Source organism: Psammomys obesus, unplaced genomic scaffold, assembly GCF_907164565.1.
Source record: "Psammomys obesus unplaced genomic scaffold, mPsaObe1.curated_primary_1811, whole genome shotgun sequence".
Taxonomy (NCBI): Eukaryota; Metazoa; Chordata; class Mammalia; order Rodentia; family Muridae; genus Psammomys; species Psammomys obesus.
The window spans coordinates 14125-28847 of record NW_026595759.1 but is presented as its reverse complement, the minus strand read 5'-3'; the positions used below and the strand labels follow the sequence as shown (position 1 = coordinate 28847).

At 52.9% G+C, this 14723-nt stretch overlaps 1 protein-coding gene across 1 annotated transcript; it reads left to right on the top strand.

The window, feature by feature from the left end:
- Positions 1–2335: 2335 nt before the first annotated feature.
- LOC129685873 (taste receptor cell protein 1-like) lies at positions 2336–10531 on the top strand. The gene is given in 12 exon segments (XM_055619383.1): positions 2336–2378; positions 3145–3621; positions 3624–4567; positions 6066–6127; positions 7126–7268; positions 7431–7561; positions 7922–7986; positions 8297–8436; positions 9631–9755; positions 9848–9906; positions 10003–10148; positions 10389–10531. Coding segments are annotated over 12 exon segments (2478 nt in total).
- Positions 10532–14723: the final 4192 nt, after the last annotated feature.

Below are 14723 nucleotides of genomic sequence, written 5' to 3'. Positions count from 1 at the left end.
TTTTACAGGCTTAGGGATAGGTATTGGGGGTGTGGAAGAGTAGCTTCAGGGAGAATGGGAATAGTGAAGCCAGGATTGCAGGTGGGAGTTGTCAAAATCCAAAGTCTTCCCCTGTCCCATAGCTTCCCCTGCCCTTAGCTCCTCTCAGCCAGGCAGTGAAATGGCTCTCCAAGGAGGGCAAGGAAGAGGCAGCAGCTTCCTGGGACACAGCAAAGTGAGGGAGCTACAGATAGCAAGCAGCAAAGAAGCCAAGAGAGCAGGCTGGATGGGAAGGCCTTATAGGAACGTCAGTCTGTGACCTGGGGCAGAATTGTGTCATAGACAATGGTTTCCCCCTTAGAAAATATTTCTGATAGCTGTGCCTATTGATACAGGGCTCTAATCCAAGGGGGAGGCTGAACTAGGAAGCTTGCAAATTCAAGAACAGTCAAGGTAAACCTAAGCCACTTAGTGAGACCATGCCTCAAGACTAAATAAATAAACAAAATAAATAAATAATAGATGGCTGGGAATATAGCAGGTAGCACCTTTGCGCAACATGATCTTTGTGCAAAGTCCTGGGACTGGAGAGATGGCTTAGAGGTTAAGAACACTGGTTGTTCTTCCAGGGGTCCTGAGTTCAATTCCCAGGAACCACATGGTGCCTCATAACCATCTATCTGACACCTGGTACCCTCTTCTGATGTGCAGGCTTCATAAATAATAAATAAATAAATCTTTTTAAAAACATGGCAAAGTCCTGCTTCAATAGCCAGTTGAGCTCAATAAATAGACAGACAGACAGACAGACATCTCACGGTGGGAAGGAATGTGCCCAAGTAGAAGGAGCTGGGGGTTGGTAGGATCCTAGCTGGGCTCCCCAGGCCCAGTTGCTCTGGAGGACTCTCTCCGTCAGGGTTCTAGTTATTTTCTCCCCAGTAAGCCTCTGCTGGCCAGCAACAAATGAGGAGCCCTGGTAGGGAAAGGCTCAAGCCCCTAGTTGTCCCAGCAAGAGTCAGAGAGCTAAGACATGAGCCTGCTCCCTGTTTATCCCTGAGTGGGAGGGTGCCAAGATGTTCGAGGCTGCTGAGGCAGCCTCCTGCAGTGTGGTGGGCATTCCTTTGGTTTCTGTGGCTGTGGTAAAGACTATGACCAAAAGTAACTTTGGGAGAAAAGGGTTTGTTTGGCTTATGGGTTACATTCCATCATCAGGCAAAGCAAAGGCAAAATTCCGGGTATGAACTGAAGTAGAGGCCATGGAGGAAGGCTATGCCCTGGCTTGTTCTCCATTGGCTTGCTCAGCCTGCTTTCTTATACACCACCTGCCCAGGGCTGGCACCGCCCCCACCAATCATTAATCAAAAAATGCCCCCACAGGCCTGCCTAGAGACCAACATCAGAGAGGTATTTTCTCAGTTGAGATTCCCTCTCAGATGACTTTAACTCAACTTGACAGAAAACAAACAAACAAACAACACAGGACATGTCACAGAACTGGAGCTTGAAATGGGGTCTAGGAAGGGACCTTCTGCCCTGCCACCCCTACATTCCACTGCAAGGCTCTGACCAGACAGGCCTAATCCAGGTTCTCCCTGTCTGATGGAATGGAAGCGGTAACCAAACTGGAACAGAGCTGGGGTAGGGACAGGTGGAGTGCACACGGCTCCCCACCACAGTAAGCACCCCACTATCCATACAACCCATCTCTGACTACCGCTGTCCCTACATCCCCTCCACTGGTACCCACCTAAAGGCAAGAAAGGCTGCGCTTCAGCCACCACAGCTCCCGGAACTGGCCTGACTGTGGTGGCAGGGGATAAAGAAACGGAAGCAGTTAAACAAATCCATCACAACGGTCCCTAGGGGCGCCGAGCCTAGGGGAGGTTCTGCGATGTCCCACGGGGGCGGAGGCATCGGCATCCTTCACACAGCCATGCCCACGTCAACAGCACACACCCACTCAGGACTTCACCCACCCAGGGCTTCCTCCATGCCCACAAGGACATTTAACTCATTCAAAAACAGAACAAAAAGCATAAGAAGCACCTGGCTGTGGGGAAGGCACATCTGCTCCCACTTGAAGGCTGCAGCCCCACAAGACAAGGGCTTTCCAGTAGACCACTTGGTGACTAGGGCAGCTTCAGGGTGCCTTGCTATGGAGGCAGAACTCTGGACAGCTACTGGCAGAAGTGGACAGCCAGATGATGGGGGTGGAACTCAGGGCCTCTGGCATTTTGGGCAAGAGCTCTGCACCGAGTACCACCCGAGCCTGGTGACTCCTTTCCTGAAGGGGACTTGCGAAGGGTATCCTTGTGTCTGTCACCTGACGCTGGAAGGCTTGGCAGGAGCTTGCAGCATGGACAAGCAGTGGTTTCCTGCGGCTGGAACTGTCTTGTCTGGTGAGTTGAGATGGGGAAGGTGAGCGGAGAAGCCCTTCCCCCATCACCACCTGCTTACTTGTAGGGAAAGGTGGAATCTTTCTCCTCAGTGAACTCCAGGGCTCTTACCTCAGGGCTTCCCTTCACTGTGTTCATGTTTCTCTGGCCTTGGCCAGCCTGAAGGATGCTAGGGAAAGATTGGAGACCTCAGACTCCCTGAGGGCACTCAGGATCACCTGCCTGGAGCACTATACACCTGTAGGTAGGTTTGGCATTAACCCCAGAGCCTCCAGAGATGCCTCACATATATGCGCCACTGCCCAGTCTGCCCCTAAGAACCCTATATGCAGAGAATGTGGTCAGGTCACAGTCTCTCCCACAGCGGAGAATCAGACAGTGCTTCCAGCTCCATCGAGTTAGTCTGAACCTCAGAGGTGTCTTGAATAGAGTGTGCAAGACTCTCAACTCTGGCAACCATTTGGGCCTGGGAGACTTCTCTCTGTGTGTGTGTGTGTGTGTGTGTGTGTGTGTGTCCTTGACACAGGGGTCTTAGCATGGAGATAGACAGACAAATCCTAAAGGCATTTTCTTTGTCTTCACGGTAGAGGTAAGGGCATCCCTGTGTCTGCTGGGCTAGAATCAGGGAGAGGAGGTGACTTGAATGAGTAGCTCTGTGGTTTGGGGCTTAACCAGATCTCAAGTGCTTACGTGAGCAAGATGTGAGAGGGCGAGATCTGAGAGGCCTGCCCACCAGACATTGGGACAGCAGGCCTTTCTTGTTTTGCAGTCTTCCTAGTAGTCTCTGCATCTACCATGACCCTTCTTTCTACTCACAAAGACCCTGACCAGTTTCCTTCAGCTCCTGGCACATCTGCTCGGCAAAGCAACAGCGTTCTACTGGGCGTCCTGACAGAAACTTCTGGTGGTATCAACTCAGTTGAGAGGGAGTTGGAGGCCCTGGGGAGGAGGGCAGGAGCCCTTTCTACAGAAGCAGCTGGGGGTCAGGAGGCCCCCTCAATGCCTGGCTCCTCAGGAAGTACCAGGCCCTCAGGCAGGGTCATACCTGAGTCAGTTCCCTCAGCCCTGAGCACATCTGCAGCCCATGTGACTGTTAACTCTCAGCCAGTGTCCTCCAAGACTAAACCTGGAGAGGAAATCTTGGCCCCTGGAACTCCAAGAGCAATTGCTATGCCATCAGCACAGCCTTCTCCCACACATGGACCTGAGCAGAAGTTCATCAAGGCCTCCAGGTTGTATGGAACAACCTGGCTGTTACACTGGAGAAAATGGTTGCACTTTAACCAACACAGCGTTTAATTAGAGCGTCCCTTTCCTCCATATTTTTTAGACCTCCATGCCTGTTATGGCACACCTCCAGTCCCACTGTCCAGATACCAGTGCCTGCATGGAGGGATGGCCACTCCAGGCCAGACGCATCCTCATCTTTGGCAATGGTTCCACGAATCTCCTTAGGACCACCTGTCTTTCCATGGATGCCTAACACATTGAAAGCTACAGAGCCCCTGTTGCCTGAATCTCCTGGGAGATCAGGGCTGAACCTCACCTCCCAATCCCTTACAGTGGGCTCTAGGTCATCTGAAAACACTGTAGCTTTGGGCACACGCCCAGTAACCAGTGCTACTTCTGTTATGCTGCTGCCCTCAGCAACATCACCTTCACATCCATCCTCCCTCTGCTCCCCACCCCCCTTGTCAGCATTGCTCCTGCCTCCATCCCCACCACCTACATCTAGGTCATTCTCCCCACTATCCTCAATCCTGGTCCCAGTTTCCTCTGTCACCACAGGAGCAAGGGACTCTACTAAACCTGTGTCTGTGGCTGCACCCTTAACTACAGACTCTTCCATTAAAACCTCAAACCTTGCATCCCTGATGGCCCTACGACCCAGCCACCCTGGGTCATGGCTTCCTTCCAGCCCAACCCACATGCCCAACCCCTCCCTCCAACATTTCTCCAACCCTCTTTCTGCCCCACATAGCTCTGGCTTCACAAAGTCCTCTACCCAGTCCTCTACCTTGCCTCACCCTGGCCAGGATGCTTTTTTGCAGGACTTGAGTTCCTCCACACCAAGACCTAGTCATGTGACCCACTCTGTGACCTTCAGGATCAACAGTAAACACTTCATAACAGCTGTCTGGAACACAGGACCCCGGGGGCACCGGCCTTTAAGTAGGCTCATCTGCGACCAGGTGTGGCACCCGCTCACTGGGGAGAGGGATGTGGAGGAAGGTAATCTTTCCTGCTCTGCTTTCCTTCAGAGGATGCCAGGCACTGCCAGAACACACGATCTACAGGCCTTGGCTCCTAACAGCAGTTAGACACAATATAGGAAAATCTAATGAGTACCATGCTGTGAGGCTAGGCAGAACTTCTTTAAAGTCATTCCAGAGGGAGGATGTCACAGTGGGGGGAGGACTCACTACCAGAAATAGAGCAGGTTCTTGCGGTGCGGCTACTTGTTTTCTGTCAGCATACAGCCTCAGCCAGGGCTAGGAACACCAACACTCTAGTGAGCTGAAGCACAGTTGCTGCCTCCATCCCGGAACCAGGAGCAGGGCAGCTATCCTGGACAGGAACTGCTGTTTCTCACCTACCGAACAGGGCACAGTTGCCTGTTTGTTGAATGATTCCTTTCTATGTGCTGCTCAGGAACCAAAGGACTGCTACCACCATATGAGCTACAGTCTTCAAATCTAATCTAGGAGAGGTTATACTCAGAAACCGTGGGAAGGAATAAAGCAGGCCGGCCAACTGCTGGGTGAAGTTGGCCTACCCACTAGGTGACCACCGTACCATGGCAATGGATCCTCTCTCTCTCTCCTTCTCTCTCTTTTCTTTTAGTTTTTCCTTGTTTGTTGTTTTGAGACAAGGTCTCTCTATTAGCCCAGCTGGCCTAGCACTCACTATGTAGACCAGGCTTGCATGGAACTCACCGAACTCCAGCTGCCTCTGCCTCCCAGGTGCCTCCCAGGTGCCTCCCGGGCGCGTGTGCCACCATGCCCAGCACTTTTTTGAAACAGGGTTTTTAATGTAGCTACACCTGGCTTTGAATTGGTCCTTGGGTATTCCTCTCCATGGTGCTGTAAAGCTGAATGAGTTACCACACCCAGACTAGTTGTAGGGTTTTGTTTTTTGTCTGTTTGGTTGCTTGGGTTTTTTTGTTTCATTTTGTTTGTGGCTTACATTTCTTTGTTTGTTTGAGTAGGTTCTCACCATGTTGCTCAGGCTGACAGTGAACCTTCCTCAGCTTTCTAAGTGTAGGGATCAGAGACACTCAGTGCCACACCTGGCAGTGGGCTGGACAGAGAGTGGCCACATCAAACAGTGAAGAGCTTCCCAAGCACCGGGGCACAGGGAACATTCTTTGGGGGAACTCAAGTTGCAGAGGGGCTGGCAAAGGATTCTATGGCAAATGAGGGTGGGACTGGCAGCCCAGGCTGGTGGCTGGTGGCCTCAGAGCCCAGGGTGACTGGATTGCAGAGATAAAGCCTGCATATCTACAGCCGCTGTACAGATGGATCCCAGCTAGGATTTCAGTACAAAGTAATCACAAACCCCAGGCTGCTAGAGGGGATCAGCCCAGGAAAGGCCCAGCTGGACCAGGATCAGGGAGGAGACCACTGCAGAGGCCAGATGGAGGGACACAAGGCAGGGGTGGGTAGACTGACCGTCATGCCTCTGCCTCAGCTACAGCTCATCTACCACGAGGCCTTCCCCAACTTCAAGAACGCCAGTTGCCTGCTGCTTCGGTGAGTGTGCAGGGTTCCCAGCTGACCTGGGCCTTCACAGCACAGGAACCCAGCTGGTGCCGCTCGGCCTGAGTGTCCAGAAACACCGTAGCCCAGATGGGTGGATAGAGGCCCACACTGGTTCCACTACCAGCTGGGCTGCTTTACCTCAGGTGGCCTTTCTGCTATTTCCCAATTCTAGATGTTGGGTTCGGATGGGGTTCAGTATAGTGAAAAGGCAGGCAAATGGTCCATCAAGCTACTTATTCTGGGTATATGGTCATGTAACATATATGTAAATATATGTAACTCTGTGGGTGGGACTCTCTCATTCCGGGCTGCTGGGAAAGCGGACCACCTCCAGGGATATGGGTTCATCCAAGCCATGGTCCTAGCTGCCTCAAACATTTTCCCTCTTAAGAAACTGATGTCCGATTCTGTGACTTCCCTGCCCTGAGCCTGTTTTATCTCCACAGCCTTGGAACAGCGCAGGCGCTCACAGGCAGAGCAAGTGTTCTGAGCTTCTGAGGCTGTTTATTTCCAGGTCTTTCCCTGAGCCCTGCCTCAAGACTGCCTCCCTCAACTGTTCCATCTCCTCTAGGCTTTCAGAAGTTCTCAGGTCTGCTGCTTCCCTCTCTCCAGAGCCCCCTAACTTCTTTAACTGCAGCTGAGGCTATTTTCCTGTACCCACTAGACCTCCTGAGAGCTCCCAGCCAGCTGGGACCTCTTTGAATAACACCTTACTCAGTCTTTCCCTGAATGAGATTCCCAGGGTCCCTGTGAGAACCAGCTCACTGAGGAGACCAAGCAAACTTACTTTAGCCAGGCACATCCTTCAGGCTTCCCAACAGCTTTCTAGGAAGGACATTTTATCCCACTGCTGGAGGCCCAGCCCTGCAGGGGTCATGTGACTGCTTCAGTCACGCAGGGAGGCTCTTCCCTCAGCTAGGCGCTGTCCCTCACACCGCCACCTCCAGCACCAGCCAGGCTTCCCTTGTCGCCCCTGCCCCCTCCTGCAGGCCTGGTTCTACAGAGGTGAAAGCCTCCCTTGTGTTTGGTCTGCCGGATCCTTCGGGCCTAGAAATTCTCTGGACTTTGTACCGCAAGATGAAGTCCTCCAGATGGTCGCTTGGGGACCTGGTCAACAGCCTTTGCTCTGATGGTGAGTCCAGAGCAGCACCTGCCCCATGCCTCCTCACCCGCCCATGGAGGATGCTGGCTGGGTTCCGGGAAAGACCCAATGCAGTCTGCCCAAGCCCTGAGCAGGCCATGGTGGAAAGGGCAGCTGTTTCAACTCCCCAGATTACTGTGTGTGACTCTGCAGGGCACAACACAGCAGACCTAACCCGGGAAGTCATCAACAACAGTTTCACACTCACGAGGCCCTTCCTACCCCAGCTGCTTCTGCCTGGCTCTCAGCCTTTTATCCTGCTGGAAAATCAGATCCTCCCGCTGGTGACGTGTCCTTTCCCCTGCTTCTGGGACTGGGGTGCTCTCCCTGCCTCACCTGCCCTCGCTAGCTTTTGGTGATAGATACACTGATGCCCAATGAAAGCAGCACCAGCCTGGCATAGGTGGGAAGGCAAGCATAGAGGGAACCTAGCTGGGCCCTGAGGGTAAAGCTGGCGACAGAGGACAGAGGAGAAAGCTCTGAGGGAAGTCAGTGACGAGGCTAGCACCAGATATCCATCCCCAGGAGACCACACTGGAGAAGGTTCTCAGGTCCTTCCTTACCCTGTTTAGAGCTTGACCACCCTATACTGAGTCTCGGGACAGGCAGCTTCCAGCCAACCTGACCTCTAGGACTTCCTATAGGTCACCCATGAGGTGTCAAGATTCTACAAGGCTGATCCCCAGGACCGGCCCCTGCTCCTATTCAGGTGGGTTGAATATCCCATCCAGTCTGTCCAGTTTCCCAGCCCACCCTACCACCCCCAACCCACTGTTTACCTGGCCTGCTTGGCTACTCTCTTGGAGATATATCTCTAGGACAACTCCACCCCTGACCCAAAAGCAGGGGTTCCAGGTGTGGGCTGGAGAGCACCAGTGAGAACTTGATCTAAGATGGCCTGAACCAGCCTTGCAGAGCTCTGCCCTTGGAGGAAGAACACAGGGGTGTGTACTTGAGGTCAATGCTTGCTTTCTAAAAGCAAAGAGCCCATGGTGCTACACTCTCCCATCCTTCCCTAGCAATGTGAAGGAGTGGGTGAGCACATACATGGAATACAAGTTCAAGAGGCCCGTCCCCACCCACCTCCAAGGCCTAGCCAGTCACCTGGCCCACCACATTACAGACCCCACCCTCCAGAAATCCAGCTTGGTAGCCAATGGTGAGTAAACTTGGGCCCCATGTTCGGCTCTGGGTCAGCCAATCTCTGTAGGCCTCACTATCTCCTCTGAGTAGGGGCAGAACCCTCAACAGCAAAGCTTGAGTGCCAGACCATAGGGAGAACATGGGTCCAGAGTTCTGTGGGAACCTGGTCTCAGAGAGACAGGAGGCTCCAGTCATAACCCTCGATGCTCATTTTAATCCTCTGTCCTGACAAAGGTGACAACCGTGGTAAGCTCTACCATTAAGGTCAGAATTGCATCTTCCCCATGAGGACCCTGAGAGGAAGAGTTGAGCAGGCTTATATATCCATATTGGAGAAATCCAAGGCCTCAGTCTCCAGAAGCCACAACCTGGAGCTGTTCTGGGGTGGACCCTCAGCCTAGGAAATGCTGATTTCACATAAGGGCTATGGCGGCCACCTGCCCTCTGCAGCCTCTCAGTTACGATCTAGCGGGCTCTGCTCTGTAGCTCCCAGAGACAGGGCCTTAGTTTGGGTCCTGCCCCTAACTCTCGGAGCTGGCATTCAGGGTATGGTGTGCATGCTCCATCAGTGTTGAAATCTCATCACCCCCTCACCAGATGGCAGTACCAACCACTCCTCAAGGACTGTGCCATACGTGTCTGCAAGTCATCACAGAGCCCCTCCTGAAAGATCAGGAACAGTAAAGAACACAAGGTTTTCTGCCTCCAAGTCTGAGTGAGCAGGTCATCACCCTTCTGTTAGACAGGAACATGGGCTGGCAGATTACCACAAAGGACTAGACAACATTTTTTTTTCCCTTTGTGGCTCTTAGCTCCTCCCTTACAGGGAGAACACAGCCAGCCCTTCAAAGTACGTCACAGTAAGTGAGCGGATTGTGTTCCAGTACAAGTTCATATACAAACATGGAAATTGTGTCTCATGTTCTTTTCATGCCATACAGTTTCTTACTGCTGAGGTTTTTCATTCACTTAAAAATGTCACTTACCGCATTAGTCTAAAAGAAGCAGCAAAGACAGGCCCTCAAAGTGTGCTGACTACTGGATGGGCGCAGTCCAGGCAAGCACCTCTGGGTCAGGGTGTGGCCCTATCCCAGAACTCTCAGCAGTCCTCACTGCTAGCACGTCCACCCCGGGTCCACCCCGGAGTCCTCACTGCTAGCACGTCCACCCCGGAGTCCTTACTGCTAGCACGTCCACCCCATGGCTTTAGGGGAGAAAGCACACCTAGTGCTTTATGACATGTGGCCCCTGATCCTGGAGCACCCTTCCACCAAGGCGCTGGAGAACAAGACTAGTTCCGAGTCCCAGGAGCTTCGTGGACTGCTGACAAAGTGGGTGATGTGAGGGGCCAGAGGCAAGGAGAAAGGGTTTGTGGCTAGACTAGGCTAATGCTGTGACATGACACGTATTGTTTCTCCTGATCTCAGCTAACCTTAGCCCTCCAGCCTCTGCAGAACTTCGGTCAAGTGGTGGTGGTGGAGTTCCAGTGAGTCTTCGGTTTAGAAAGGGTGGGTCCTGGGGCTGGACAGAAGGGCTTCTCTGCATCTCTCCAGCTCCCTGAAGCCTGTAATGATCCTCCCAGGCAGGAGCCACTGTCTGTCAGAGTGCAAGCTGCCTTCTTTGGAGCTGCACCAGCCCAGGCCATCATTCAAGACTACATGCGCCAAGCCCTGGGCTTCCTGCAGGAAACTGAGGGCCTCCAGTTAGAGCTGCTCAGCCCAGTCCTTGGTCAGTGCCTCTCCCTCTGTTCATGTCCTCCATCCCTCTGCTGTCTCCAGCCTTGCTTTCTGCCCCTCTGGCCTTCCCTCCTGCACACAGCACTGCGGGGCCATGTCTGCTCTTACCCTTCTTGTGAGCCCCCAGGGAACACTGACTCTGAGTATCCTGAGAACCACCACCACTTCTATAAGTCTCTGAGGGCTTTGAGGATGGAAAACCCGCTGAACCTTCCCATTCTGCTCCCTCCAGGCAACTCCAGCTCTGGAGCCTGCAGAGGCCCCAGCCGTGGGTCCATGCTGAACCCGCAGCTCATCACTTTTCTCCTTGTCCTGTTGAGTTTGGCCAGGCAAGGGCTTCTTCCTAAGAAGCAGGCTGAGCCTTTGAGACCTTGACTCAAATAAAGGGCAGCAGCCAGCTGTGCACCTGAACCTGAGCTCTCTCCACATGGCAGCTAGAATAGCATGCTTTCCACATGGGGCTTGGGTTTGGACCCATGGCACCACCGCAGTTCAGACGCCAAGGTAAAGGACCTGCACTGGAGGACTGAAGCCCCACCACAGCAGTGGCTGCACCCCACAAAATGTAGAGGCTCTTCTTCTGCCAGGCTAATCACCATGGTTCCGAGATGATGTGGAGGAGACATCAGTGATCTGCCAAACCTCTTCCTGAGTTACTGCCACAGCACTGGGCTGTAGAGACCCACCTTGCCTTGTAGAGCCAAGGGGTGCTCAAGATGACTCCTCCTCTAGCCATTTCAGTGCTAGACATGGGCTAGAGTAACAATACCAGAAGGGGAGAACTGGGAGACAACAGAGATGTGCCAAGGGGAGCTCCCCACAATGTAAGGATGCTGTCAAGGACCACTCCAGGCCCTTGAAAAGGCCCCAGATGTCAACTCCTTTCTTCCTGCTTGTCCTCCACCTTGGTAGATGGCAATTATCTGTGACAGTTTCTCACCATGTAGACCAAGCAAGCTGGCCTCAAATTTTCAGTGGTCCTCCTGCCTAAGCCTCCAAAATGTAGCATTACAAACACATGCTACCATCCTCCATTATATCGATATTGTTTCAAGATGGGTTTTCTCTATGTAGCCATGGCTGGTCCTAGAACTTGCTCTGTAGACCAGGTTGGCCTCGAGCTCCACCTGCCTCCGCCTCCCAAGTGCTGATTAAAGGTGTACACCAACACTGCCCGTGGGCTCCAGGTATTATTCCTAGCTTTTGTCTCTTTCCTACAACCCCAGGCTGCCCTTTGTGCCGCTCTCCCCTTCACCAAGCAGCAAACCCCATACCTCTCCTAAGTCACCTCACCTCACCTCACCTCACCCAGGGCTTTCAGACAGTACCTCTGAATGGGGAGCAAGGCTGCAGGTCAGAGCAGAAAGGGCAAACCAGGGACTTTCTTCAAGCTCCTGCCTTATCCCACCTCCACACTGCATAAAACGTGAGAAAACACTCACTCCCAAGTCCATGGTTCCACACCCAGTTCCTGTCTGGGGCTTCACATTCCCTCAGCTCCCGCCTCTCCCGGAGGTGGACAGTGGTTTCCTTCACACATAAGGCCAAGTCCACAGTCTCCCTGAACACGCACAAGTGGGCCAGAACAGTAGTCAGGTCCCATGGAAGGTTCCGCCAGGGCCTGCTGCCACCACAAACTCCCCATGAAATGGGGCCACACTTAGGATGAGACCAAGAGCCAGCATGTAGACATAGAACATGCAGCCAGAGCCAGGGTAAGTATTCAACATGCTATTGTACACTGAGCCCTTATGTGGGGTCCATTCAAGACAGCCCCTAGTGATCTCACAGTGCCTCAGGTCAGAGCATAGGGAAGCACGGCCTACAAGCTTTCATCCTAGGGAGGGGGCCAGAGCTTCTACCATGAAAACAGCAAGGGACAGAGCTGGTCCTGGGGGGCTGAAGGTGGCGGCCTCTGAGGGAGGTGGTAGCCTTCGAAAGATGCTTGGCTCTGGGCCTTCAGTGAGAAACAGAAGTTGGCATGAGAGGTTGCTTTCAGCTCCAGATATCAGCTTACCTAATTAGCATCAGGGGGGAGGAAGGGACCACAGGAGACTCAAGACAGAGAAAGGCTTAGCACCAGTCTAGAGAGAAGCTGCATGCAGCAACTCAGCCACTCAAAAAGTTACAGAATCTACGTTTCGTGGTTAGCTGGCCTAGCCACGGAGGTCTTGGACCAAGGCTGACTCAACAGCCCAAAGGCTCCCCAAACTACAGGAGAACTGGGAAACCCAGTGAGGTAGGGAACTTAGCAGACAGACCATGAGAGTGAGGTGTGGGAAGCATGATTCTAGTCAAACCACGTTGATCCACTTTGCATGACCTGAGTGCTTTGGTTTCCCTGCTGGAAATGGATGATGAAGACACAGCCTTCAACTTGAAGGCATGAAGAGGTACAGGCCAGGTCTGGAGCTGGACATCCTTTGGGGATAGGACTGACCCAGTGAGAAGAGACACAGACCACCCACCCCAAACTTCGGGCCTGTAAGCCAGCTGAAAAGAAAAAAGGGGGGGGGGAGCTTTGAGAGAAGGAATGGACTGAGCACCCAGACCTGCCTCTCTTTAAATGTACAACCACTTTCAGATCAGATTCCTAAAAGAGGTGGCTTCCCTATCCCTGGGGGTGTGAAGAGGCCTGGCAATTCCCTGAATGCACAGCTAATTCTCCATGCAGATCCCGAAGTGACAGATACACCAATCCCTTGGCTGTCTTAAGTATCCATGACCCTGAAGGGGTCTGGTTAGAGGATACCGGACAGGAAATGGGAGCCACTGTGAATGCCAATTCCTTTAAGTATGGCACTTCTCTGCCTGGGACTGCTGGGAGTTGCTTCGACTGCATAGCTCAGCCTCGAGAGACAGGGTCATCACATCTTTACCCAAGGATTTATGTCCAGGCCACACAAGGAACCCTACCAGCCAACCTCAGCCTAGCACAGACATCCTGGCCAGCTAGAAAGGATTGGCTCTACATCCCTTCCTGCCGAATAAACAGGGGCCCTGAAGGCTGCACTGTCAGTGTCTGAAGGTGGCAGCCAGGGAAGAGGCCCAAAGAGCATGAAAAACAGCAGCTGGCAAAACGCCAGAACTTGCTGGCTGGCTTCACTGACCCCCTCCCTGTAGCTCTACCTCAGCTGAGGTTGACAGGTGGGGCTGGAAGCATCATCCATTTCCAGCAAGGAAACCAAAGCACTCAGGCCACGCTCCCGGCCGCTTGGCTGGCAGTCAGCGGCCTAGCCCAACTCTTCAGCAAACCAGGAAAGGCATATGCAGGTTACCAAGACAAAAATTTCACTACTATCCCCGCTCCTCTCCACCAGACCACAACTTGAGAGAACTGTACCTCCACTCACCCTGCAGACTCTTGCTTCCCAGCAGAACTGGCTGCTGAGTCCCTTGGCCTCAGTCTTGGGCTTTAATACCAGGTTTCCTCACACTAGAGACTCAGGGACCTGAGCCCCTCCTTGCATCAGATGGGTGACGTGTGGGCCTAGCCTGTGGCGCTAGGGATGGACTCACTCAGGAGCCTGTGAAACTAGTTTAAAACGAAGGACTTGTAAAATGATGGCACTGTCACCTAACAAGGGAACGAGAGTCAAGGCAGAGTTACTGACACCCCTCTCCTGGCTGTTGCTGGAATGATGGTGTCACAGTTCCTATTCCCACCCATTTTAAAGGCCAGGAGCAGGACCTAGATGTAGTTTCCACGTGACCCCCTCAAGTGTTCACATGTTAAAATTTAATCCCCATTGTGAGGGGAAGATGGGAACTTAATCCAGCTATTGTGCTCAGAGGTGGTGTGTTTGAGGTGATTAAGATTAAAATCATCAGGTGGAGCCTCATGGCCTAACACCCACGGCTCTGTAAGCTGTCTGGAAGACACATGCATGTATTCTCTTGCCATGTGGTGCCCAGATCTGCCTCAGAATTCTGCCAAGAATGCTATCACCAGATGTGGCTGCTCAGCCGTACACCTCTTGAACCACCATACAAACCCAAGTGTGGTAATACACACATACACACACACCCAGACTAGGGAAGCTGGAGAAGGAAGATTGTTTTAGGCCCACTGGAACTATAGAGACCCCACCTAAAAGCAAAACCCATGAAACCAAACAATCCTCATTAAAACACTCTGCCCATGGTGTTACTGATTCACGCATTATAGAATTTCTAAGCCTGCACAAAGGCAATGGCAGCTGCCACATCAAATCCAGGCTCAAGGCCAAGCTAATTCAGGTAGCCACTAGAGCAGGGCACAGGCTCTAGCTGCATACAGCCCTGCTGAGCTCTGGTGGACTGGCTCCAGCACAGGTGTAGGGAAGCCGTGTTCAGGAAAATAGAGGTGGGCAGGGAGCTGCTTCAGGCCAAGAACATTCTCAACAGGTGAAGCTGATGGAATGCACAGGGAAGGTCGTCAGCTCCAGACCCTAACGGGCACATCCTCAGTCCTGGGAGGCAGACAAAACCAGTCTCTGGGTGGAGTGGCTAGCCGGTAGGCGTGAGGCCGCCTGTAGGACCACAGCAGAGTACCACAAGCCATTAGTACATCTTGCACAGGAACAAG